At 50.5% G+C, this 26598-nt stretch overlaps 1 protein-coding gene across 3 annotated transcripts; it reads left to right on the top strand.

Annotated features, from left to right (window-relative positions):
• The first annotated feature begins 51 nt into the window (after nucleotides 1-51).
• Nucleotides 52-25030, top strand: USP5 (ubiquitin specific peptidase 5). Of its 3 annotated transcripts, XM_039531985.1 has the most exons (21): nucleotides 52-322; nucleotides 2620-2697; nucleotides 2782-2907; nucleotides 3210-3276; nucleotides 11131-11264; nucleotides 11489-11634; nucleotides 11978-12162; nucleotides 13562-13656; nucleotides 14723-14916; nucleotides 15169-15240; nucleotides 17175-17262; nucleotides 17460-17585; nucleotides 18092-18245; nucleotides 18677-18851; nucleotides 20608-20696; nucleotides 20956-21147; nucleotides 21685-21828; nucleotides 21985-22130; nucleotides 22262-22415; nucleotides 23282-23366; nucleotides 23592-25030. In XM_039531985.1, exons 3-21 carry the CDS (start codon nucleotides 2809-2811, stop codon nucleotides 23683-23685), a joined length of 2439 nt encoding a protein of 812 aa, XP_039387919.1. In that variant the 5' UTR covers nucleotides 52-322; nucleotides 2620-2697; nucleotides 2782-2808; the 3' UTR covers nucleotides 23686-25030. The 3 variants fall into 3 exon arrangements, with proteins under 3 accessions (XP_039387919.1, XP_039387906.1, XP_039387914.1); XM_039531972.1 differs by lacking the exon at nucleotides 2620-2697 and having other exon boundaries at nucleotides 23592-24718; XM_039531980.1 differs by lacking the exon at nucleotides 2620-2697 and having other exon boundaries at nucleotides 20956-21078; nucleotides 23592-24718.
• The last annotated feature ends 1568 nt before the right edge of the window (nucleotides 25031-26598 follow it).

Here is a 26598-nt window from a genome sequence, read left to right on the forward strand (position 1 = left end):
CTAGATTGTCCCAGGTGGCTGTCCGTATACAAAGGGCAATTTTGATAGGGTGAGCGGGGTGGCCTTAGAACGAAGGGGGCGGAGCGGTTAACGGTAGCCCCACCTCTCTGCTTGTGCGCCTGCGTGGAATGGGATTGGCCCGCTAGTCTCTGACAACGAAGGTCTGTGATTGGTCAGGGTGGGGCTGCGGGCGGTGCTGCAGGGAGCCGCTGTCATGGCGGAGCTGAGTGAGGCGTTGCTGTCGGTGCTGCCGGCCATCCGCGTGCCCAAGGCCGGGGACCGGGTCCATAAGGAGGAATGCGCCTTTTCCTTCGATACACCGGTAAGCGCCCCCGGCAGCTGCTCCCCCCTTCACCCATGGGGCCGCCTGCTCTCCGGCCTGATCCTCAGCGCGCCCGGGCCCTAGGGACCGGCCCGCGTGGGGCATGCTGGGACATGGAGTCTTCCACGGGTGAGGGCTCCGTTCGGCTCCGCGGAGTGCGCGGCTGCGGGGACTACAACTCCCGGCAAGCCCCGGGTCCCGGCCCCGCTGGTGGGCGAAGTGTGCTGGGGGCTGTAGTTCTCCAGCGCTGCCCGCCGAGTTCTGCCTTTCCGCCGCCCCGGCAGCGGCTAGTCCTGCTGACTCACCGCGGGGCGGGGCGGCCCGGCTCCCTCGGCGCCCGCTGGGGTGGGGAGCGCAGCCCCGAGACGGGTCTCCTGAGCGGAGCATGCTGGGAACTGTAGTCCGCTGACCCCTCCCCCAGAGCGAGCCCGAGGGGCCGGCCCAGCCGCGCTGCAGCCCCCGAGACTAGAGTCGCTCCACGAGCGGCGCGGAGGGCTCCTCGCCCCGCTGGCATCTCTGGCGGGCCGCGCTGCTCGCGGTGCACGCTGGTGGGCGTAGCCCGGCTGGTCCGGCAGCACTGCCCGGCTGGTCCGGCAGCACTGCCCACCCCGCAGGCCCGGACACAGCCGCGGGGGGTGACCTCATCGCTGATCCCCTTGCCCACCCCCTGGAGGCCGGGTTTGAACGCGCACGCTCTCCTTCCTGGGATATTGCTGTTTCTTACCCCCACACCCCCGGCCCGGTCTGCGGGGGAGGTCTCCATCATCTCCGGGGGACACAGCCAGGCTCTGTCCCGGGCTGTGGAAAATACATCCAGGCAATTGAAGGGGTTGAACCAGCCCTAAGCTCCAAAATTAAAAGTCCCTCAGAACCTCCCTGGACTCACCTTGTCTTAGAGACCCTGTATCCTCTTAGGCTGGAACACAAAGTTCTCCCTGGCCCCAAAAGCTGGGGGATACCCCAGTACTGTGTCATTAAAAGAACATTGTCTCTTTTCTCCCTCCCTTTCCCTCCAGCCACGTTCACCCAATGGAATTACAGCCTCAGGCATTTTTTAAACACGGTTCCATTTTTTCATTGGGAAGTTAGTGTTGGTTAAAGTGCTTGATTGGCAGCCCCTGGGAATTGGAGGTCTCTATCCCTTGACTGGGAACAGCCCGAGTAGCAGTACAACAAGTTTCTCTCCCTGTACACCCCCTGATAAAGTGCTATACACTTCCTGGGGAGGGGAGTTCAGCCTCTGTGGTCCATTCAATCCTTACACTCACTGTTGAGGCTTCCAGCTATAAGGCTTACTTGTGCCCACTATCAGGGCTTCAAAAATTACTTGATACCACTGGTCTAGAGCTAAGCCTACTAACCAGGATGAAAAATACCTGCATTGCCACTGCCATTGCAGGTTCTATGGATGAGTACAGTTGTATGATATGTCTTCTTGTATCAAATTGTAACACTGTCAACCAAATTTGAACACTCTAAACATGTAACTTACTGCCAGTCGCTCACTTAGTTTTATCTTTTTTTCTTTCTCTTCCTGACTTCACTCCACTTTTTTTTTCATATAATTAGATCTTTTTATGTTGTCTTCAGTGTCTATTTTTCACTTCACTTCACTACAAGAATTAGACCTACTAATCAAAGACAGACATGAAAAGATTTTGGGTCCCACTGTCCAAGGCAATAGGAAATGAAAGACTCTTCTTTTCCTCCACAAGCCCTGCATCTGAATTCTGTTTGGAATCTCATTTTTTGTTTCTATCTCCATTTCAGCTTTCTGAATGCTGTGACACAGATTAGGTATTCTCTGGTATTCTGTCTCTTTCCTGGTCTCCACATTTAGGTGTCTCTCATGCTCTCCCCCACCACTTTTAAATAGCATCAGTGCTGTAGGTGCTGGGAGGTTGCCAAGCACAGCAGCATGAGACTGACCCGATTCTTGTCCTGGTCTGTTTCACAGCTGCCCTCAAGGTTCCGAAACAACACCAAAACCAAGTTTCTAGTTAACTTTCACTCTGCAACAATTTGGCAAAGCTCTGGGCAGCACCAGTAGCACTAGATCCGTCTATCTGCAGAGACAGGTTGATGTAGCTGCATCCGTTTTGCCTGGGTCATATTTTGCAACTATAAGTGCTAAAGTCTTTTTTAAATGAGGCTACGGCTCCTCAGAAGTTTATGGGTCTGGCCTGATTCAGCTTCCTACAATGGATAAACGGGCAAGTGAATTTTCAAATAATTCATAGTGGTGGGAGATACGTATCTTGCTGGCAACTAGAGTGAGACTTGACAACTCCTTTCAGACCAGCCACTGAATAGCTGACACATGGGCATGATTTGCAGTCATTGAATGGAGCTGGATTAGAACCAGCGTACTAAAGGTAAAAGTCTATTCTGTTCTGTTGAACACCTTCCTTTAGCCCCTCTGAGACGTGTCTCCCTATCAATCTGTCTTTCTCCCCTAGGAGTCAGATGGGGGCCTGTATATTTGTATGAACACGTTCCTGGGCTTCGGGAAGCAATATGTAGAGAAATACTATGGGAAAACAGGCCATCGGGTCTATCTGCACCTCAAGAGAACACGTAAGCTGGTAAGAATGGGGTGCTTGGAGCTGGGGGACACACTGCATTGCCAAACCTGCTGAGTCTGAGAAGAGGGATCCAACTCCATGTTCATTCAGACCTGAGGTTTTCCCTCATCTGAAACACAACCTGGTGTCCGTCCTTCCTCTCTCCCCCACCCATGGAACCCCAACTCAGAAGCTCTGACTCAATTAGTTATTGTATTGGCTGCCTGCCCCATCTCTGCCTCAGTTCCACAGGCTTTGGGCTACCCTCATACTGCTTGGCCTCCTTATTGACTGTCTCCTCTCTCTCCTTGCCTCTAAAACAGAAGGAGGAAGACAATAGCACCAGTGCTGGAGACCCCCCCAGGAAGAAACCCACCCGCTTGGCTATTGGTAAGAAAACAACTCCATCTAGCCCAGTTTCCCTGCTGTGCCAGATCAGACCTCTACGGCTGTCTAGCCCAGTGGCCATTCACTCTCGCCTTTAATGCCTCTGTGTTGGATGAGACCCAGTAGTCCTATCCAGTCCAATGTCCATGTATCCAGGAATGGCCAAGAAGGATAGCTGTTTAAAAACCTGCTGCAGTGATGAGAGTTGCTTTATGTTCAAGTCTATAACAATGGACTTATGTTGACAGATGGAATTTGCATCCTGTCTAAAATCTGCATACATAGATCAGCTTGAACACTGCTATGCAAGATTACAGGCTGGGGTAGAGTTTGGGGAAACTTCGAGGTCGCTTGATCAAAAGGTTTCTGAGAGTCCCCCATACAATTTTACATAGTTGAAAAACCTGACCCTTTTTAGTGAAGATAGGGGGAAAATTATGGGCAGGCTCCTCCTTAAACTTTTCTGTCTAGAACAGTGGTTCTCAGCCAGGGGTCTGGGGCCCCTGTGGAGCCATGAGCAGGTGTAAGGGAGGCCACCAAGCACGGCCAATGTTAGACTTGCTGGGGCCCAGGGCAGAAAGCCAAACCCCCACCGCCTGGGGCTGAAGCTCGGGGTCCTGAGTCCAGCCACCCGGGGCTGAAGCCGAAACTTGAGCAATGTAACTTCACGGGGCCCCTGTGGCATGGGGCCCCAAGCAATTGCACTGCTTGTTACCCCCTGAAGCCAGCCCTGGCTTTGATATGCAAAAACCCAATAGATACTGTGGCACAGGTGGGGATTTTGATAGCATGTTGGGGGGTCCTCAGAAAATAAAAGATGGAGAACCTCTGGTCTAGAATATTCTTTGAGATCTAGGGCATGGTACTGAAAAAGGCCTAAACACTGAAATATACAAATGATCCTTTTTGGAATGATAGAGTGAAATGCTGCAGTGCTGGTGCTCCACTGCTGATCAAAGAGATGTTGTGCACAACCTGGAAAGCGTTTTGGTCAGGAATTCAGGTCAGGACACTCAAAATGCTTCTTCCTCGTTTAGATCAGATTTGAACCCAGAACCTCCTGTACTACAGCCCAGACCTCCAATACTGCAGCTAAAAGTGGTAGGTTCTTGCCTCTTATGTAGGCCAGCCACTAGAGGGAAACGTATAACACATATTGAACCAGTGTGTTAGATCTGCTTATCACCTTAAAATTCCTTTTTTGTGTAGCAAAAGCTACTGAGTGCTTTGGGCCCTCTCAGCACTGCTGCAATAGAAATAATAACACTGAGTTCCTATCATTACCCCCCTTTTTACAGAGGGAGTATCTGGGTAACAGAGGTTCCCCAAGGTTACTTGTGTCAAAGCCAGGAATAGAAGAGAGGTTTCTTGGTAAGGCAGATGCTTTCACCCACTTAACTATGCTGCCTCTCGGCGAGATTAGGCCAAATCCATGTGTTTAGCTATGCTCTTTGTACAGTTGGGTTATTCCTGTGTACCCACTCTACAAAGCTCTGTGAGACATGCATCTGTATTGGCCTAGCAAATAGCTGCACTTGATGACATTTCAGTGTAATGAATGAGGCAGGGACTGTAAGAAGGAAAAGACTGGCCTTTTGGTTAAGGCAGTAGTTCTCACCTTCTCTCTGCGTCAGGTTTCCTGCATGATGTTGGATTAATTGCTTTGGGGAAGATTTTCAAAACTGACGAGAGGAATTTAAGTTTTCTGGTCTTAAATCCCTTTAAATCTCCACGTTAGGGCTTGTCTATGCTTACCGGGGGATTGACACGCAGTGATCGATGCATCAGCGGTCAATTTAGTGGGTCTGGACCTGCTAAATCGACCACAGATCGCTCTCCCGTCGACTCGTGTACTCCACCTGAACGAGAAGCGCAAGGGGAGTCGACGGGTGAGTGTCTCCCATCGACATAGCGTAGTATGGACCCCACAGTAAGCAGATCTAAGTACATTGACTTCAGGTACGTTATTCACATAGCTGAAGTTGGGTAAGTTAGATCGATCTCCCCCCCGTAGTGTAGACAAGGCCTTAGTCTCTGTGCCTCTATTCCCCATCTGTTATAGGGGGACAACAGGCTTTCTCTACTTCACTGAGTGGGGGTAGGATAGTTCCATCAGTGTTTGAGGTGTTCAGTACTGAAGTGGGGGCTTATAAGCACCTCAGTAGATCATTGGGATCCCTGTGGTACGCTGTTGGAGGGCCACTCCCACCTGTCAAGCCTGAGGCTCACAAGGGGTCCACCACCCCATCAGGGCTTTAAGAAGCTCTGAAGGGCCACCTTGAAACCCTAGTAGCCTATTTTGTTTTAGGGTTCAGGAACTTTTAATGCTCTGGGGATTCCCTATCCCCAATCACTCCTTGTTGTGGGGGAAGAGCATGGTGTTCTCTGTAGGGACTGGGAGCCCTGAGGATACATCAGGAGAGACGCTGAGAAGGCATGTTTGCGTATGTTGAGAGCCTGGGGATAGTGTGCTGACTTGTGTTTTTCAGTTGACTGTTTCTGGTATTTCTGACTCCACCAAGGTTTGTAGTTCTCTGTCACTGTGCTGGTGTAACAGCATCACCAGCTCATTGCACTCAAGGGGTATTTGGAGGACGCGGAGGGTGAGAAAGCATTGTGCTTGGTGTAATGTATATTTTTGATTGTCAGTAGCGATTAGGCTCTTCCATTTAATCAGGCGATGGCTCTTGGAAGCACTGTGGAATGGAGGCTCTTTTAGATAGTGGCTGTTTCTAGAACATTGGGTAAAAGGGCCTGCCAGACAGGGTGGGTAAAAATGGATGATTTAAAAAAAACAAACAAAATCAGATTTGTATTTAAATATTTTGTTGTTTTTAAAAATATGCCTATTACAAATTAAATTCGAAATTGGCAACCTATGTTAAGACTTAAATGTACTATAATCTTTTAAATGAATTCAAATTACAAAAATATTCAAGCACTATATATTTGCTGCTAAAGTTTTAAAGAAAGTTGTACCACTGAACTGGAGAAAGTCACTGGCTAAGCACCTAGACCAGAGTTTGCTGAAGTGCTAAACCAGTTTTTGACACAGTGGCCTCTTCTGCAGGTGCAGAGAGAATTTTTTCTTTTATTTCAATTTATTCAACTAGTCCAGTTCAATAACTACTTCATTTAAAAACCGATTGTGAGTTGAAAAAGCACGAACATTTGTTTCCTCTCTTCCACTCTATAAATAAAAATGTGGTGTGAGAGGACATTTGTGGTTGGGAAGGAATTTTCCCCCAGGTCTGATTGGCAGATGTCCTGGGGATTTTTCACCTGCATCTGCAGCATGGGGCACGGTGGGTCACTTGCTGGTTTGAATAAGAGCAAATGGTGGATTCTCTGTAACTTGAAGTCTTTGAATCAAGATATGAGGACTTCAGTATCTCTGTCAGAAGTTATGAGCCTATTGCAGGAGTGGATGGGTGAGGTTCTCTGGCCTGTGATGTGCAGGAGGTCAGACTAGATGATCATGATTGTCCCTTCTGGCCTTAAAATCTGAGATCTACTAGTTCTAAAACCTTATACATGGTGACCAAAACTGTCCATTCAATTAATTAACTACAGATAATACTTCCTTTCTTTAATCAGTTTTAAATGCAAAGTGTGTTGTGATAAACTTCCTATTTTTTCTTATATATCCATTTAAGGTAATTGTATTTAGCATAAAATAGTTTTAAAATGCTGATTTTTGTACCTATTAAATTAAATTCCAACTTCCATCCAAATGCAGCTTGACAGAAATCACAAGCAAAAAAGTAATCTACCAAAAAAGAGAGGCTAAAAATGGTGAATGATGCAAAATGTAAAAATTAAGACTCTGAATAACTGTTAAGCTATATAACTGCTTAAATAAAGATGTATAGATACAGTGTATTCTCTTGGTTAGCAAAAAGAAGTATCAAATTCAGAGTAAAGGTTATATTTAGTTACAAATGAACATATTTCTAATGGTTACGAATCAATGAGAATCAATCGTTCTTTAGGAAATGAACTAAAAAATACAAATGTAAAAACAAGATTAAAATGGATGGTTTTCAACCAAGGTTTTCTGCTTGCTGATTTAAATCACTTTGATTTTTTTGTATCAATCCATCCTGGTCAAGGATGATGCTAAGTTGAACCTGCTTGCAACCAAAGTAACAACTAGTATTAACTGCAAAGACTAGATGCTCCTGCCACAATAGAGTGAACCGTTGTGTTGAGACAGAGAGAGAGACATTAGAACCCTGACCAGCCTAGCTCATTTGCCTTTTTTTTTAAAAACAACAACAAAGGAAATTAATTTACAAAAAAAGGTCAGGTTAAGGTTGTTCCTGAACCAAGTGCTGTCTGCTCCCTGTACCCTTCAGGAGTGTAGGACTTTAGATCCCCAAACTCCAATGTTAGAAAACCAGGAAATGCTCAGTTAGGGTGACTTCTCCCTTATGCCACCCTTGTCCAAACTGTGCATTCCTCATGACAGTCCCATGGGGGCTGGGTTAAAAGTTAGGCTATCTGATCTTTCCATTATAAACTGTCACATTCCAGGGTGCAGTTCAGACCAGTAAGGAGTTGTCACAGTGTGCCCTGCAACCATGGGTGCCTCGTAATACTTTGCTGTTGTAGCTCCCAACCTGAGCTGCTCACAAACAGCCTAACTGCATGCAGGTCACACTCTGAGTGTCTGTGAATAGCTGCAGTCCTGATCCAGTGGGTCTGAGCCTAGCAGCCTGTTGGCACTCTGGCTTCCAGTCGCCCTCTGGCTTCCACCAGCCTTGGTTACTACGGTACCGTATTTTTCCGTGTATAAGACGCCCCCCACTTTTCTAACCCCAAATTCAGGTGTTTTGTTTTGTTTTTTTCCCCCTCCTGCTTTGCCGCTCCGGCCATGCCCCAGGTTTTTTTTGTTTTGTTTTGTTTTCTTTCCCTGCTTAGCCCCTCCGGCCACGCTGCAGGTCCCTCCCCCCCGCTGCTCCGGCTGCGCCGCAGGTTTTTTTGTTTGTTTTTTTTCCCTCCTGCTCTGCCGTTCCGACCATGCCACAAGTTTTTTTGTTTTGTTTTCTTTGCCCTCCAGCCGTGCTGCAGCTGTCCCCCCCTGACTTTGCCGCTCAGGCCCAGGAAGAGGACGCGGAGATAGGGGTAGAGGGGACGAGGAGGGCCATGCACCCCAGCTGGTCTCCAGCGGCAGTCCTGCCCGGCTCCTGCCGCGTCCCTCCCCGGCCGCCCGACTCCTGCCGGCTGTCCGGCTCCCCGCGTCCCCAGCCACCCGCTCCCCAGCTGCGCGACTCCTGCCCCGCATCCCTGGCCGCCCGCTCCCCGGCCGGCTCCTTGGTCCCGCTTCCCCGGTCCCGCTTCCCCGGCCGCCGGGCCCCGCTTCCCCGGCCGCCCGGCCCCGCTTCCCCGGCCGCCCGGCCCCGCTTCCCCGGCCGCCGGGCCCCGCGTCCCCGGCCGCCCGGCCCCGCGTCCCCGGAGCCGCCAGCCACGTGCATGCAGCGCGGTAAGGGGGCAGGGAGGGGGTGTTGGAGAGAGGGCAGGGGAGTGTGGGGGTGGGGGGGTGGATAGGGGTTGGGGGGGTCAGAAGGCAGGGAACAGGGGGGCTTACTTCCGTGTATAAGACTACCCTCAATTTTTAGTCTAAGGATTTTAGGAAAAAGTATAGTCTTATACACGGAAAAATACGGTAATTTCAGGTGACCCAAACACACTGCCAGTCCTGAATTTTCCCAAAAGTGTGTGTCCAGCCCTTTCTTGGGCAGTTCAGATATTGAAGGTCTGTTGCCCCTATAAAGGGTCAATATTCAACAGTTTGCTACTTTAACTGGTGTTACCAAACAGTTGAGTTTAAACACAGCACCGGATTGGTTTAGATTAGAAACATGTTTATTAAATTACAAGGAGAGAGATTTTAAGTGAATACAGCTATAAAGTATTAAAGTCAGAAATGGTTACAAGAGACACAGATAAAACGCTTCCTAGCTAAAACTTAAACTAGAATTGCTTCAAGGTAAAATCTGTACCACAGGTTCCCAGCAACACAGTTGACCAAATCCTCAAGTCAGGCTCTCCCCCCAAAGTCAAAGGGCTAGTTCCTTGGTCGTCTTGGGGAACGAGAGGGGAGAGAGAGAAAATGTGCACGCAGATGCAGGGTGTTTTTGCCCCTCACTTTTATAGTCCAGTCACTCTTTGAAAAATATTTTCCTGCAGTTACTCCTAGATAAAGTTCATTCCAGCTGTGTGGACAGAGACATGGAGTCTCGCGATGTAAGAGGTTCCATGTTGTTTGCTGTAATGCAGATCAATCTGTTCCTGGCCCCCTTTGTTGCCAAAGAACGTCCAGTTGACAAGTGATTGCCAGTCAACTTTGATGACAACAGGCTAGAAGCATCATCTTGTTCTTAGATAAACCAGTTTGCCCCCCTCCCCCAACTTGTCTGGTGAACACATTGCAGTCATCATTTCAGCTTACATGCATAACTCTTAACATGCATTTTGTACATACATTACATAAGAATATTGATGATCAGTGTGTTACTAGTTTTTAAATATCTCAAGGCATATTTTGGACAAAGATTATTACAGTAGCGTGTAACATTGTTCTTTGATATGTGGACAGTGACTGCTCGAAAGGGGACAGAGTAAAGGGGAGAGTGTGGGAAAGTACTTGAACTGTGCACTTCCTGGTTTCTCTAGGTCTGTGAGGTTTGTTCTTCTAACTCTAGCGTTTCTGGGGGAGACCTGAGCTAAGCACTTTCACACCCTGCCCTCAAACACCGGAACAGCAGGAAGCCTCCCTTTTGTGGAAGGTGCAAGGAGCAGTGAGCACCCTGCCTTAGCCAAGTGTTTTGGAAGTGGTAGTGAGTGCAGTGGCCCTTGGGTTTGGGAGGATTTCTTCCCATGTCCCCCAATTACAGTTAGTTGTCTTTACATCTGTGAATCAGGAGCAGGAATGCCCCCAGTGGTTCTGTCCTAGCTAATGTCACTATAGGCCAGTGGTTCCCAATTTTTAACAACCTGTAAACCCCTTTCACTAAAATGTCAAGTCATGTGAAACCCCTCCTAAAAATGAATATTTCCAGGGATTTTCTCTTTTACCTGAGTATAAATTATAAAAGCAGTGATCTTGGAAATAGTTTGTTTTTATGACATGCTTATTACACATTATTATTAATTATGATTTATCATTACAGTATTTTTATTACATTATGAAAATGGCAACACTCTTCCAAGATCTCACTTTTGTAGCTTGTATCACTTTGAATAAGCCTGTTGTAAGACAAGGCTCCTATGTTTCATCCAGGAGTATCAGATGTGAAACAGCATGAAGGTATTTAAGAAGCCAATTCAGAGAGTTCCCCCTATACAAGCATTCAGGTCTTGAGCAGTCCAGGCAAGCAACGCACGTAACAACAAAGCTTACACTTGTTCTTCATAATAATTTTAAAAACAACACTAGCTGCCTAGTTAATTTTAAAAACAGCAAAAAATATCCACCTCCCTTTCCATTTCTTATAAGGAGTCTTGAAGTTTAAATCTCCTCAGTGTGATAGATATGCTGGCTTTGATCTGTTTAGCTCTTGGAAATCCAGGGGCTCCGGGCTGCTGGCCCTGTGCTGCCCGGGGTCCCTAGGGACAGCTCTGTCTGCCATTAGGGAATTTTTTCCCGAGAACCCCCTGTAACATTTCATGAATCCCCAGGGGTTCACGAACCCCGGTTTGGGAACCACTGCTATAGACTTAGAGCTAGTCACAGCTCTGAGGTTCTCTAGTTCACATAATATCCAAGGCTGGATGTCATCCATAAAGCAAGAAAGCTGGCTGGGTTATATATTCTTTGCCTTTTCTCTTACTGAAGTGTTCCTTCTCTTGTAGGCATAGAAGGTGGGTTTGACATCCCAGAGGAGAAGTTTGAATATGATGAAGATGTAAAAATAGTTATTTTCCCAGAGCACCTGGAGATCCCACGGGATGGGCTGGAGGGGCTGCCAGACATGGTCCAAGACAGGGTAGGTCTTTATTTTCTGTCTGCAGGAAGCACACTTTTATGGATTAGAATTCTCCTACTTTGTAAATTGGATCCAGTAGTGTTGTGGGCTCAGGACTGGAATAGCAGGGGGGTGGCTGGGTGGAGTGGCATTAGCAGAGCCTTGTGGGGATCCCAAGTCTGGAATAGCAAGGGTAGGTGTTGTGGAGCTCTTATCTCCCTATTTCTCCCGCTCCCCAATTCCAGATTGCCAGTGCGGTTGAGGCTATCCTGACAGCAGATTCAGCCTCGCGAAAGCAGGAGGTGCAGGCATGGGATGGAGAAGTTCGACGTGTTTCCAAACATGCTTTTTCCCTGAACCAGCTACAGAACAGCATCCGCATCCCTCCGTGGTGAGTCTGGCATCAAGCCTGGCCATGTTCCCTCTCACCCTGGACACTTCACAACACAACTTTCCTCTCTGGGGCTGTGATGGGACTGTTGCTCTGTCAGTGGAAGGGGTTTCTCCTGTGGGCCTCTCCCTGATCAGTGTGTGACCCGTGTGTGACAAGCTGGTAAATTCCTGGAAACTCTGTGGGTGAGGGGTTGACTACAACTGACTCCTGCCCTATAGGTCTCCCCGGGTCCTCTGCTTCCTGGAGTAGGAGGGGAGTGGAATCCCAAAAGCCTTTGCTTGTGCCATGGTGGGTGAGTAATAGGGAATAGACGGCTCCTTTTCTCTCCCCCTACTGGCAGTGGCTGGAAGTGCAACAAGTGTGACATGCGTGAGAACTTGTGGCTCAACATGACTGATGGATCCATCCTGTGTGGCCGGCGCTACTTCGACGGCAGTGGCGGCAACAACCATGCAGTTGAGCATTATCGGGAGACAGGCTACCCGCTGGCTGTGAAACTGGGAACCATCACCCCCGATGGGGCTGGTGAGATGGGGGACTCAGTGGAGTTGCAGATGCCAGGCGTCTGAGTGGGCTGAATCTGGACACCATGGTCCCCTGACAGAACAAGTGAGGGGGATTTTGGGGTGTCACACTAATTGTGCCAATGCTGTGGCCTAGGATATGCACCAACTAGCTGCCACCACCACCAACTGGGCCTTCCTGTGTGGAGGGGGCAATGAGCTAATTGCTGAAACCCTGTGCTTCCCCTGCCCCCTTCCTTGGAATCTGAGGGCCTTTGAAAGGGCTCTCTGTATTCCCTCTTCCCTCCAGCCTGGGATGGGGGGTGCTCATTGTTTTAGTGGTCTGGGACAGGGAAGGGGGGTGGATGGCGCAACACCCTTCTGTTAGCCAGGCGCACAGGGCCTTTGTACTAGAATCCAAGGCAAAGTTGTTTGCTCCACTTCCTTACCCCACACCTCTGGGGAACTCGGGTCCCCCATTCTTTCCACCTTAGGACAGTACTGCTCAGACCAGTGGTTTTCAAACTTTTTTCCTGACGACCCAGTTGAAGAAAATTGTTAATGGCCGTGACTGAATGGAGCTGGGGATGAGGGGTTTGGGGTGTGGGAGGGGCTCAGGGCTGGGGCAGAGGGTTGGGATGAGGGCTGCGGGGTGGGGCCAGGAATGAGGGGTTCAGGGTGTGGGAGGGGGCTCTGGGCTGGGTGCAGGAGAGGGGTCAAGGCTCTGGTCTGGGGGTTCAGGCTCTGGGGTAGAGCCAGGGATGAGGGGCTTGGTGTGCAGGAAAGGCTCTGGGTTTGGGGGGGCGCTCAGGGCTAGGGCAGGGGGTTGGGGCACAGGGTTATCTCAGGCGGCTCCCAGTCAGCGGTGCAGCGGGGGTGCTAAGGCAGGCTTTCTGCCTGTCTTGGCACGGTGGACCACGCTGCATCCCAGAAATGGCCAGCAGGAGGTGTGGCTCCTAGGCAAAGGTGCACAAGCGGCTCCACACGGCTCTCGTTCGCAGGCACCACTCCCCATCCCCAGCTCCCATTGGCCAGTGCTCGGGGCGGGGGCAGCACGCAGAGCCCTGTGGTCCCCCTACCTAGGAGCCGGACCTGCTGCTGGCCGCTTCCAGGGCTCAGCACAGTGTCAGAATAGGTAGGAACTAGCCTACCTTAGCAGGGCAGCATCGCCGACTGGATCTTTTAACGGCCCGGTCGGCGGTGCTGACCAGAACCACTGTGACCCAGTACTGGGTTGTGACCTGCAGTTTGAAAATCACTGGCTCGGACAATCTGTTAGACCCTAAAGCTCTGAGCACTTTATGTTGCACCCTCCCCCTAGCCGCAGGTTGGTTGAGGAAGAAGGGGCGGGTGTTAATGGGATCTGGGATTGGTTGGAGTATAAGCTAGTTTCTTTCCGCTTCCTGTCTGTTTTCCTGCAGACGTTTACTCGTATGATGAGGATGATATGGTGCTGGATCCCAGCCTGGCTGAACACCTGGCTCACTTTGGGATTGACATGCTCAAGATGCAGAAGGTGAGAGGGAAACTCCCAATCAAAACAAGGGGTCTGAGTGTCACAATTGCACCTGTATTTCCCCTCAAGGGTTCAGCAAGGGCACCACTCTCAGGGTTCCAGCTCCACAGCTGTCACCTCTCTTGGGTGGTGATGCATGTCTCTCTCCCTGCTAACTGGAGTATCTCCAGGCTAATAAGCTTACCAGAGATCACCCCAACTCTGACATGGGTTCTGGCAGTGATTAGCCCTTCAGACCCAGCAGAGGGGTCTCGTCTGTGGTCACAAGTTCTTAACAACCTCAGAACTAGCACACTCATGAAAAATTTAGTCCAGCCTTTATACAGTTCAGAGGTCTCTGAGTTTCCAGGAGCAGGTAATCAGCAGACAATGGGTTTTTTTCTCCCTAGGGAGGTGTTTTGAAGCTACACCCAAGTACCTCCTAGGAAACCCACTTCTCACATATTGTCCAAAACAGTTCTTTGAAGTTCCTAATGTTTCCCCACGCTACAGACAATCCTACAATAACACACTATCAATTACGTTTTTAATACAATGGACCCCCCCCCCCCCCCCCAAAAAACATATTAAACCTAATTCAGTAAGGTTTGTTTAGGGTATTGTAAGCATTTGTCCTCTATCACACTGAGTCCTCAGCTGGATCTGAGTCTCCGGTCACCAACCAGGGTGGGGGCCGTAACTCAGTTACTATGCAGTGGTCAGAGAGCTGACTTGTTTCCCTCTCTTCTCCTTCTCCCCCCCAAGATTCATTCCCTTGTGGCTTCTATTCATACTCCAAGCAACGGGGCCTCCCTTGGGGAGCTGGTTCCTCAGACTCTGACAACTCAGTGCTGGGGGATGGTTCCTGAGCTCCTTTTCCTTGGCTCAGACTTGCCCTGTTCCCCTTCTCTACCCCCCCGGCCCCCCAAAAAATATTTCTCCCCTTGGCATCTCTTAGACATTTGCACACCCTTACATATCTTTCTCCCCCTCCTCCCCCAAATCATAGTTTTCACCAAACAGGATGGCCCAGAATGTATCTGTGGCTCTTGTTTGAGCTCCCCTGGTCCATCTCTTCTCTCCACAGACAGACAAGACAATGACCGAGCTGGAGATTGACATGAATCAGCGCATTGGGGAGTGGGAGCTGATCCAGGAGTCTGGGGTGCAGCTCAAACCCCTCTATGGCCCTGGTTACACTGGCATCCGAAACCTGGGCAATAGTTGCTACCTCAATTCTGTGGTGCAGGTGCTGTTCAGCATCCCCGACTTCCAGAGAAAGTAAGTGAGCTAAGGGAAGGCCCCCTCCCCTCACCACTGCTCCAGGATTGTGGGTTACTTAGGCCATTTAGTCCTGGTCTCCATCCCAATTGCCCCAGTCCTACCTGAGCTCTGAGAGGAATTAATTCACTCCATCCTTTGAGGGGTGCCAGGGATCAGCATGAAAGATCCCTAATGCTGGGATCTTACCCTGCTGGATGCAGTCTGGTGCTCTGTCTGCAGCTATCTTTGCCTCTCTGGTTTGCTTTGCAGGTATGTGGACAAGCTGGAGAAGATATTCCAAAGTGCTCCCGCAGACCCCACACAGGACTTCAGCACCCAAGTGTATGTAGTGCTCTGAAGAAAGGGGGATGTGGTATGGATTTGGGGTGTTCCAGTAGGGGGCCTCATGTCCAACCCCATTCTTAAATTGCATTGTGTTGCAAGTAGGTCCCACTTCTTCTGAGATGCTAACCCCTTGAAGTCATTAAATATCTCTGGAACTTTCCAAGAGTTGAGGTTTGACCAGGAGATTGGGCTTGATGGGCTAAAGCAGGGGTAGGCAACCTATGGCACGGGTCTAAGCCCCAGCCTCAATCTCACAACTGTATAGAGTGGCAAATGTCCTGCAGGGTGCAGTAACCCATGCTGCCACTGAGAAACTCCTGGTAGGTGTAGTACCCCTAGCTGTCAGCAGAGGGTGTCTGGCTCTGCAGCACAGAGAGAGGTGTCTGAGAGAAGAGTAGACCGGTTTAGGTGGAGGTAGTCCAGGGGTTCTCATAACAAAAATTGTGGTGGCCTGAGAGTGCAGCCACCAACTGGCAAATTTTTCTGAAATACTTAACTAACTTTAGGAAAAACAAATAAATAAGCATATACGCACCTCCAAATCCTTGTCATTGATTTATGTAGGGTGCTTTTTGCAGGTTCAGTAATAAAAATCATGTACAGTTGTATTTTGGCGCATCTGGCCCCTGCTGCCTCCCCCCATTGCCTGTAGCCCCTGCTGCCTTTCCTAGCCCCCCACTGTCCCTGGGCCCTGCTGCTCCCCCGCCATTGCTCTAAGCTCCCTTTTGCAGCCTCGCACCCAAGGCTCATCCCGCTCCTTGCCTCATGACCACTGCACCCAGCAAAGCCAGCCCTCCTGAAGCCCCGCCACCCTGGACTGAAGCCCGCCACCGGAGGCAGAGGGCTGCAGGGAACGGCTGCTGCTTTGCCCCCTCCCCAATCTCTGCCCAGGAAGCTGTCGTGGCTGCAGGAAAACCCCTTGGTGGCTGCATTTGAGAAATGCTGGGCTGGTCCTACAGAGGCTGCATACTATGTGAGGAGCAGGGAATACAGACTTATCTGGGAATATTTTAATTGCATGCACGTGTCCTCTGCTTTTCCGGAGCCAGCAACAATTAAAGGTGGTTCTTGGATAGGAGTCTCAAAGGCTGTGGGGGGCAGGGGAGGGGGTGACTGAGCTCTGGAGAGGTTCTCAGTCTAGAGTTGAGGAGGAATAGGTATGTGGATGTTTCTGAGCCGGTGAGGATTGGGTGAAATGCTAAAATGAGAGGGGGATGGGCTGGCTTGGGTTGGCAGGGTTGTGTGCAAGGGAATGAGAGTGAATTGGTGATTGAGGCTGTGTGAATGTGAGTGTGGAGAAGATGGGAGTAGAGGAAGGTGGTAGGGGGAGAAGTTGGGCCCAAGAGAGCACAGTGAAGGGTTGATAGTGGGTATCTCATGTTATCTCCTGCCCGCCCTGGGCAGTAAAGTGTCTCTCTCTCACTTTAGAAAATCTGTTCAACCTGCTGGTGGGAATGGGGTGTAGTCTGCTTCCAGCTATCCCATGACATGGGCCGCAGCCATCGCTGATTTGAGGGATTGCATTCTGCCTCCCTCAGCCTCCTGTACAGAGTCACTTGTGGGGCTTCACTTCCTGTGCCAAGCTGCTGCGAGATGTGGCTGGTAAACGACTGTCACAGCCCAGTGCTGGCTGCATTTCTGTGAATGGCTGAGGCTGTCCCTCCACAGTCCTGACCCGTTGGCCATGGAGGAGCTGAGGCTCAGTTCTAAAGTTCTGTGAGGTGTTCAGATGGAAGATATCAGACAGGGCTGGGGGCAGCAGAGCAGGATGAGACAGAGGAGTCGGGGCTAGGTAGGAAGAGGGAGCTGAGGTCAGCCGAGGCAAGTCAACTTGAGTTTCAAAGTGATTGAACTGGCTCCTGGAGTGACAGGAGTGTTTGAGTTGGAAGCAGCTTGGTACAGCTTTGATGGTGAATCCTCTGCTATTCCAGAGCCAAGCTGGGCCATGGGCTACTCTCTGGGGAATATTCAAAGCCAGCCTCTGGAGACGGGGAACAGCAACCAGACCAGAACCAAAAGGTGAGGACTGGGGCCCCGCTACCCTCATGGGGAGGGAATTCACTAAAGCATATCTGTGATGGTATGGGGGATCTTCTATGGAGACACTGTCCAGGGTGTTGACCCTAAATAGAGGCAGGGTTTGGAAAGATGTACCCCAGGGCAGAGTTGTTGGGAGGCCATGCTCACTCCTTCCTCTCCTCCCCACTTTCTTCTAGGGCATGCAGGATGGCATTGCTCCACGCATGTTTAAATCTCTCATTGGCAAAGGGCACCCGGAATTCTCCACCAATAGGCAGCAAGACGCCCAGGAGTTCTTCCTGCATTTCATCAACATGGTGGAGGTAATGACTGAGCCACACTTTCTGAAATCTTAGGAAGGGGGAAGCTCCTGTTCTGAGCTCCAGCAAGTGAGGGGTTGGCACCTAGGCTGGATGGAAATGCAGGGAGGGGGCCAGCATACAGGTGTTTTGAAACACCAGGTTCACCAGAACTAACGGTTCAGGATACCAGTGAGTGACCGCTTTGGGAGAAGGGGATGAGGGTGCCCAACGGCAGGGCCTTTTGTTCGGGGCTCACCCCCAGCCCCTGTGAAATTGCTGTGTGTAGACTTTGGGGGAGTTTGGAGTACCCAGAGCTCCCCCTAAAAATGGAACCCTCTCCTTTGGGGTGGGAATGGGATTGGTTTCTGGAGACTGGTGGTGCTGATTGAAGGGCTCCAGCTTCTACACTTGGACCAGGGACAGTGGAGACAGTTCGTTGTCTGTGTCCCACGTGGGGCCGCTGCTCCTGTGATTGGTTGATCTGGCCACCTTTATATGACACATCTTCACCATGTTGCCCTTCCCAGAGGAACTGCCGCAGCTCAGAGAATCCCAATGAGGTCTTCCGTTTCCTGGTGGAGGAGAAGCTCAAGTGCCTAGCCACAGAGAAGGTGAAATACACCCAGCGTGTGGACTACATTATGCAGCTGCCCGTGCCCATGGATGCTGCACTCAACAAAGGTCAGTGGCCTGATGGTGACTGAGGAAGGGACAGCAGGCACTGGGATCAGTGAGGAAACTCTACCTACTGGGGTTGAGGGGATCCCTCAAGGACCTGAAGAAGCAAGGTGTTCTGGAGCCAAATACTTCTCCTTCATCACCCCATGGAGTTGGGCAGGGTGGATTTCCTCAGAGATTCTGTGGACAGGTATCAGTCACTTGAGTTAGGGATCAAACCTTTCCCCTGCCCTCACCCAAGGCAAGGGTTGTGACTTAGCCTGTGGCACTTCAGCATAATGAAATCATCCTGATGGCTGGAGGAGATTGTGTGCGCTATGCACCACTCTAGGGAACATGTCCTGATGGGCCCATCTAGCCTGGTGTCCTGCCTCTGGAGGTAGCCTACAGCAGGTGCCTGGAATCTGGACCTGACTCCTCTGCCTTGTCCCCAGATGAGCTGCTGGAATATGAGGAGAGGAAGCGCCAGGCGGAAGAGGAGAAGCAACCGCTTCCTGAGCTGGTCCGAGCCAAGGTGCCTTTCAGCTCCTGTCTAGAGGCCTACGGGGCTCCAGAGCAGGTGGATGACTTCTGGAGCACAGCCTTGCAGGCCAAGTCTGTGGCTCTCAAGTGAGTGTGGTTTGGAGGCGCTATCTAGGATAGAGATCAGAGTGTGAAAAGCCCTCTTGGGAACCCCTTTCCTACAGTACCGTGGGCAGGGATGTTTCCTAGGGCTGCCAGTTCCCCTCTTAGAAATCCATGACTTGTCAGCCCTGGGGGATGGTTCCTGAGCCTCTAGCCTCAGTCTTGTCCCATTTTGCATGGGGATTACCGTGGGCAGAGTTAAGGTGGCTGTGGGGTCCGCAACACTGCATTCTGTGGTGGTACAGAAAACAAAGCAATGGAAAGCCAGAAAAATTGGCAGTGGTATTGATGCCCTTTTGTCAGTGTTCTGACATTCTTAATTTGAGTTATGCTTTAAAGTGTGTCTAGCCTAGAAGGGAGATGTGGACAGCACTCTGTTGTTCTCGCCAGCCCTAACTTTCGTTTTAAAAGAAGTCTCTAGTTCAGGGGTTGGCAACCTTTCAGAAGTGGTGTGCCGAGTCTTCATTTATTCACTCTAATTTAAGGTTTCACATGCCAGTAATACATGTTAATGTTTTTAGAAGGTCTCTTTCTATGAGTCTATAATACATAACTAAACTATTGTTGTATGTAAAGTAAATAAGGTTTTTAAAATGTTTAAGAAGCTTCATTTAAAATTAAATTAAAGTGCAGAGCCCCCCGGACCAGTGGCCAGGACCCGGGCAGTGTGAGTGCCACTGAAAATCAGCTCGCGTGCCACCTTCAGCACCCGTGCCATAGGTTGCCTATCCCTGCTCTAGTTATTAAAGTTGAACAAAACTTTCAAAACATGAAATGAGCTCAACCGGTGCACCAAAGTTTCCTTGAGTTTACAGAAAGACTGAAACAATAGCTGTGAAGGATGAGTTGTCCCTGTCACTTCAGCAGGGCTAACTCGAATGCCAGTGATGATACTTTGAATGTCAGATTTATTAACTGTTTTGCTGTCCAAAACACAGATCATAGTAACTCAAGGCAGTAATGAAGAGCTACAGTGTCTGCTGAGTGGCTGTTTGTTCTGCTGCCACTGGCATTCCTTTCCCAGTCAAGAAGGACTCGAGCCCAAGGAGCCTAGCAGAGCCCATGGGGGGAGATATTTTGTTACAGAAAAACTGAAAGATACCCCTTAGCAATAACAGGTCTAAAGAAATGTTGCTTTTCAAGTTGACATTATTAACATTCTACTGCAGTTTGGAGTAATGACTTGCAGAGTGGGGAGCAGGCTGCTGGCATGAGGAGGGGGAGGCATTGACAATAAATACAGAGAAGCAGTGCATATTCTTTCACCTTTCCTTACATCCAGTGCTGAATATACCTCATTCCTTCAACTATAGTTTAAAATGCATCCATATGTGTTTGTTTTACCTGTATTTAATTAGAATTCTAAAATCTCCAGTGGTCTGTACCACATGGCAGGGTTTGCAGGGGAGGGAGGAGTGTTTGATTTTCCTGGAGGTGGTCTTCACCCTTAAAAGTTTGGGAAATGCTAGGTTAAGCTCTCCTCCAGTCAGAGCACTTCCTCTGGGAATTGTTCAGGGTTTGGCAGGCTCAGTGCTGAGTACAGTGGGGAGACCCAGAGCCATACAGACCATTCCCTCTGTATTCCAGCAGTAGCTCTGGAATGTGCAAGACTCCACACCCCCTTCCTTAATTTCTCCCCAAGCCAGCCAGTCTCCCCTAGCCCTCCTCCTCCCTCTCCCCCTCCCCCATTAACAAAGTAACAGGGTAACCTGCCCAGACATGACATATCACTCTCTTTCAGGACAACCCGGTTTGCCTCCTTCCCAGACTATCTGGTGATCCAGATCAAGAAATTCACTTTTGGCCTGGATTGGGTACCCAAAAAGCTCGGTAAGGAGAGTGAGGTGAAGCACAAAGCATCGGGATCAATGAGTCCCCAGTGCTGCTCTGTGTAGCACCGCCCCCATGCTTAGGCATTGGGGTCACTACTGACAAGGGAGAGCATTCCATACTGTGTTGCTATACTGCTGCTGCAGAACATCCCATGTGCATTCTTTACCCCAAATGGCTTATCTTTGAGGGCCGCTCATCCACGTTCTTTGAGCTCACTGAACACATCCCTGAGGGTCTGATCCAGACTCTTTTACAGATGTCTCTATCGAAATGCCAGAGGAGCTGGACATCTCTGCACTGCAGGGGACAGGGCTGCAAGCTGGTGAGGAGGAGATGCCAGACATTGCGCCTCCACTGGTGACGCCAGACGAGCCCAAAGGTAGCCTGGGGTTCTATGGCAACGAGGACGACGACTCCTTCTGCTCCCCTCACTTCTCCTCTCCAACATGTTAGTGACTCTTCTCCTCTCCTCCTCCTAGTGCCTGACTCACTCCCTCGCTCTCCTCATGACTTGTCTCCTCCTTTAGTCTCTCTTCCTGTCCCTCTGCCAGTGACTGTGCCCTCTTGCATGCTCATTGTGCGAGGATGTTGCTGACCCCAGAAGCTCTTTCAGCTGTAGGTTTGTGTGGGCCCATATTAGGAAGGAGTGGGAAGTGGGGTATGCACAATGCATCCAGAAGGTCTAGCTGAGAGATAGGTTTGGTTGCACAAAGATTGGCGGTGTGGTGAGAGGTGAAGAGGAGACAAAGCTCCTGAGCCATTGCTAGGGAGTGCCTGGCTCATGACTTTCATCTCTCCACCCCTTGCATGAGGCCTGCGTGCTGTGGGGGTAAGGACTTAGCCAAGACTCACATGAGACTCAGCCAGGGAGGGAGGCTTGAGGTTTGCATAAGGTTGTGTGGGAGGGAGGGGACAGAACTCACACTATAAAGGGGTGGGTGGGAGCAGGGCTGCCAAGGCTCCTCTAATCTCTGTCCCCCCACAGCCCCCATGTTGGATGAATCGGTAATTATCCAGCTGGTGGAGATGGGCTTTCCCATGGATGCCTGCCGCAAAGCTGTGTACTACACAGGGAACAGCGGGGCTGAGGCTGCCATGAACTGGATCATGTCGCACATGGATGATCCAGGTATGAGAACACATGACCATGACGAAGCCCTCCCACCCAGATCAATGTGCTATATGCTACAGCACTGCCTGCTGGAGAGGCCAGGGCTGAGACCTTAAAATGTTTCTCCACCACCAGAGCTAGTCCCTCTGAACTATGTTCTGTTTTCTGCTACAGATTTTGCCAACCCTCTGGTTCTTTCTGGATCTAGTGGGCCAGGTTCCACCATCATCTGTCCAGACCCCCCTTCAGAAGACAGCGTGGCCACCATTGTCTCCATGGGCTTCTCCCGAGATCAGGCTATGAAAGCCCTAAGAGCCACGGTGAGGAGCAAGGATGAGATTACTGTTGGATTGCAACCTTATAGGGCTGTGGCTGGGAATGGCATCCTCAGGGGAGGGAGGTGCTTAGATTGAGGGGTTCCTCACCTGACAGTTTCCCCCTCTCCCTGCAGAGTAACAGTCTGGAGCGGGCTGTGGACTGGATCTTCAGTCATATTGATGACCTGGATGCAGAGGCTGCCATGGACATCTCAGAGGGGCGCTCTGCGGCTGAGTCCATCTCTGAATCTGTCCCTGTGGGTCCCAAAGTGCGCGATGGGCCTGGAAGTGAGTCCTAGACACTGGAGGGCATGAGTTCTGCCCTCCTCTGGGTTCTGTGGGGGCAGGTTAGTTCCCGGGGATGGTGGTGGTGGTTTCTAACCAATGGGGCCCCAGCCTTCCCCAGAGCTTTAGCCTCCCTAAACTCTCAGGTCTCTCACTGATCCCTGGGATTCTAGCACCTCCCAAGAGTTGATCTGGCTGCTGAGGCAATGTAACAGAGAGGAAGGGGAAAGGGTCTGTGCCCACTGGGAATCATCAGAGGGATGAATGGGATGTGGTGTCTAGTCAAATGGAGGAGAAGGAATAGGGGTGTCCTGCCAGGGAGGTAAGAAGGGCTCTGCTCCCATTCTTCAGAACCCCATCTCTGTGTTGCCTCGGAGACTGTTCTTTTCTGGTCTCCCTATCAAAACACCTGGGCTCTAGCCAGCTAAATCTTTGTGGGAATTCATGCCCAAGCTGCTACACTACTTGCTGTAATGTGGAAAGCCCCACACAGTAGATGTGTGAGCCAGGGCCTTCTCTCTCATCTACTTCCCCCATCAAGCTCTGGGAGGTAGGCAGTAGGTAGGGCCGGGACACCTTGAAGGAGCTGTCATCTCTCCTCCTGTTTGCTTCACCAGTATCTCCACAGAGCTTGGATCTAAAATTCTCTTGGCCTTGTGATCAGGCAGCTGCCTTGTTCCACCTACTCCATCATGAAACGTGTTCTCAGCCATTATTGGGGCCCAGACCTCTGAAGGCCTCTCTAGGGAGTCATGGGACAATAGCTCCTCTCTAGAGAGCTCTTCAGGGCGATGAGGGTATCCAAGGGTATGTAACCCTCCCTACCTCTGTCTCTCTCTGACCACTTCTTTTTTTCCTCTCTCCCTCAGAGTATCAGCTCTTTGCCTTCATCAGCCACATGGGCACTTCCACCATGTGTGGCCATTATGTCTGCCATATCAAGAAGGATGGCAGGTAAGAAGGGCTTGAGGGGACAAGAAGTAGCCTAAAGGCAGCAGCTTCTAAGGATAAACCAGTATAATTCCCCCTTTACTTCAGTGGTCTAGTGTCATTCTCCCTCTGGACACACTGTCATGGGAGGAGGGAAAAGAGAGGAACAGGCCACTGTGCCACATGGTGGGGACAGACTTGCAGGTCAGCTGCAAGCTGGTGGCCCTCATCTCTCTATCTCTGTTTCAGGTGGGTGATTTACAATGACCAGAAAGTATGCGCATCTGAGAAGCCACCCAAGGATCTCGGTTACATCTACTTCTATCAGCGGATTCCCAGCTAGAACCCCCTCCTACTGTGTGCGGAGGGGGGAGCAGGCTGCTGGCATGAGGAGGGGGAGGCAGTGACAATAAATACAGAGAAGCAGTGCATATTCTTTCACCCCACTCTCCACTGTCTCTCCACCTGTGCCACTGCTGTAACTCTGGGGGCAGGCGTTCCTTGGTTAATAAAACTGGGGGCTGGGGCCCCCATGGACATGAGTGAAGAGGGGTGGGCAGATGGATTTGTTTCAGTATAAAATCTCTCATTACTCCCTACTCCAAGACACAGCCTCTAGTGCTTTGCTGCTTGGTGTAATTATGCCATCCCCTTTCAGGCTGAAAGGGGGAGGAGGGGGGCGTGTGTATGTATGTATGTGTGTGTGGCTTTGTGTATCATGGGTGGGTGGCTTCTCTCCCTTGTGCCCCCTCCCACACGAGGGTGCTGTGCAGGAAATAATGTGGGCCATAAATAGCACCACTTCCTCCTTGTGTGCCCCTTAAATGCCAAAATACACAAAGGATAAAATAAAAATCTAAATACCCCCTGGCTTCTGTCTGTCCCATATGTTAGTGGGGGGCCCTGTCAGCTGGGGTATCTGAACTCCTTCCTCATCTAATGCAGTGCTCAGTGTAACCCTGCCACTGGCAGTTCTCTGCTTTGGCATATGAGCCCTTGTGCTAAGAATCTTGAATGGGAGACCTCACTGTAAAGCTAGATGCCCTCCTGTCTTTGTCAGCACCTGTTGTCCTAGCCTGTGGACAATGATGTTGATGCAGGAGAAGTATCTGTTAAAGCAGAGGTTAAAGATGGCTGTGCTACCTGTGCCTAATAAATATCCCATCAACTGGAGGTATCTGCCCCTGGCTTGTTCGGTGAGTTTGCAACTCTTAGGGTTGTTCATGCCTAAATACCTGTGCCTCTGGCTATGATGATCCACTCACTTATGTTTTCCACACTTGATTATTGGTGTAATAATGCATTCCCTTAAGAAATTACTGGATGCACAGTGCAGCAGCCTTTCTGGTGAACACAGCTCTGGTTTTGTTTTCTGTGGTGGTGTGGTAGTGAAAAGGATGCAGGTCAACATCCGTTCTCATTTAAAGCCCTACATGTGATGGGCCTGAACAATTCCCTTTCCCTTCCTTGCCCAGTTGCTGGGGCTGGTACATGATTGTTTTGTTCCTCCTTTTACAGGATGAAAGCACTATCCGTGTGCTGGTGCGTGCACGTAATAAAGTACAAAACATGTCAGGTTACTTTTTTGGACATGAGGTCTAGGCGCTTGGAGCTGGGAACTTGTTCTGGACTCCTGCGTTCTAAGTATCCATAATGGCATGGGTCTGTTGGCGTAGTACATACTGAATGGTTTCTTGTCCTTGTGGAAGTCCCATGAGGCTATCCTCTCCTTCCTGGCATTGTGCCCTCTTGTATTTGCCCTACTGAGCAGGGACAGAGGCTGTTTATCTCCTGCAGATTGGGACCTGTCTTCTGAGTTGCAGGCAAATGGCTGGGATCAGAGTTGGGATTAATTCCACTCTCTGGATTCTAATCATGGCATCAAGGAAAAGACCAGTTTTCCAGCAGGAATTGCCAAGGCAGCTGACCATAAATCTCAGTCTCTTAATCTGCTTTAAGATGCCCTCCTTGCTCTTCTATCCTTAGGGAACATGAGCTCTATTGGAGGTGATGGTGCTCCAGGGCCTGTAGAACATAGCAGCTCAAATATTTTTAATTCTGAAATAATTAAGCCTTTCTAGCTGGGGTGATAAGCTTGACAGTGACAATGTCCTTGTCCTCCTTCACAGTGGTGGAAACAGACTCAGACCAGTACAAGGCAGTAGTAGAGCTAAGTGCAGAATGCAAGCCTGGATGCTGGGTTCCCTGCCATAACCTCTTAGTCCCCTGCTCCTGCCCTGAAGGGCTTGAAACAGTCCAGGAGAGGGCTGTGGCTGGGGCAAGAAGCCTGGGCTCATTGGGGCCATGCTCCAATCAGGCCCAGCTGGCCCCTATAAGAGGCTGTGAGCCAGAAGCCCAGTCAGTCTCCCTCTGCTTGTAAGGAGCTAGAGACAGGGTACCTGAGTGAAGCAGGGCTGGGGACAGGCTGAGGAGCTCCAGCCTGGAAAGCCCCAGGCTGTGGCATAGGAGAAGGCAACAGGTACTGGGGGTTGCGGAAGGCAGCCCAGGGGTAGGCAAAGGCAGCAGGTCCTGACCCAACCTTGCCAGTGATGAGTAGGCTGATACTGCAGTCTGCCCTATGGCGTGGGGGCTAAACGATGACTGGCAGTAGCCTGATACTGAGGCAAGGTGGGAATAGTGGTTGGGGGTTCCCCAGGGAGGGGAGAGCCAGATTGGTGGGGGACTGCCAGGGCGCAGCACCCCAGTTAAAAGGGTACCAGGTCCAGGGAGGGATGTGGGGCCAAAGAGGACAGGCAGATCACTGGCCTGCAGAGGGCATTCCTGGCTGGGAAAAGAGCTAATTCCCAGAAGGCACCAGCAGGAGGTGCCGCAGGGGTAAGTCTGCTTGTCTACACCCCTGCTAACTCCCCAATATCCATGGTTGCTTTAATGATGGAAGTTAAGGAGCCCCCTTTCTTGTCCCTCACCTCTCTCAATTCATGGGAGGCTCCTTTACGAAGGGAGGGATGGGGAAGGCTGGCCTTTCCTACTCAGCCCCTTCACCATGCCCACCTGGGGAACAGCAGGTGGCCCCATGGCAAGTTCTGTTTGGCAGCTGTGACCCTTGCTGGTGCCAGGTATTGAAGATAATTCGGTAGCTGTGGAATTTATGTGCCCTCCCTACTAGCGTCATGGAGGCTAGTGACAATTGTGGCCTTGCTCTGCCCCTTCCGCCCTGTCGGTGCGAGGGTAAAGGTAGCGCAGCTGCCGCTTCGACCTCCCCCCTTTGAGGCGCTACCAACGGAACGGTGACACA

Source organism: Mauremys reevesii, linkage group 1, assembly GCF_016161935.1.
Source record: "Mauremys reevesii isolate NIE-2019 linkage group 1, ASM1616193v1, whole genome shotgun sequence".
Lineage (NCBI taxonomy): Eukaryota > Metazoa > Chordata > Testudines > Geoemydidae > Mauremys > Mauremys reevesii.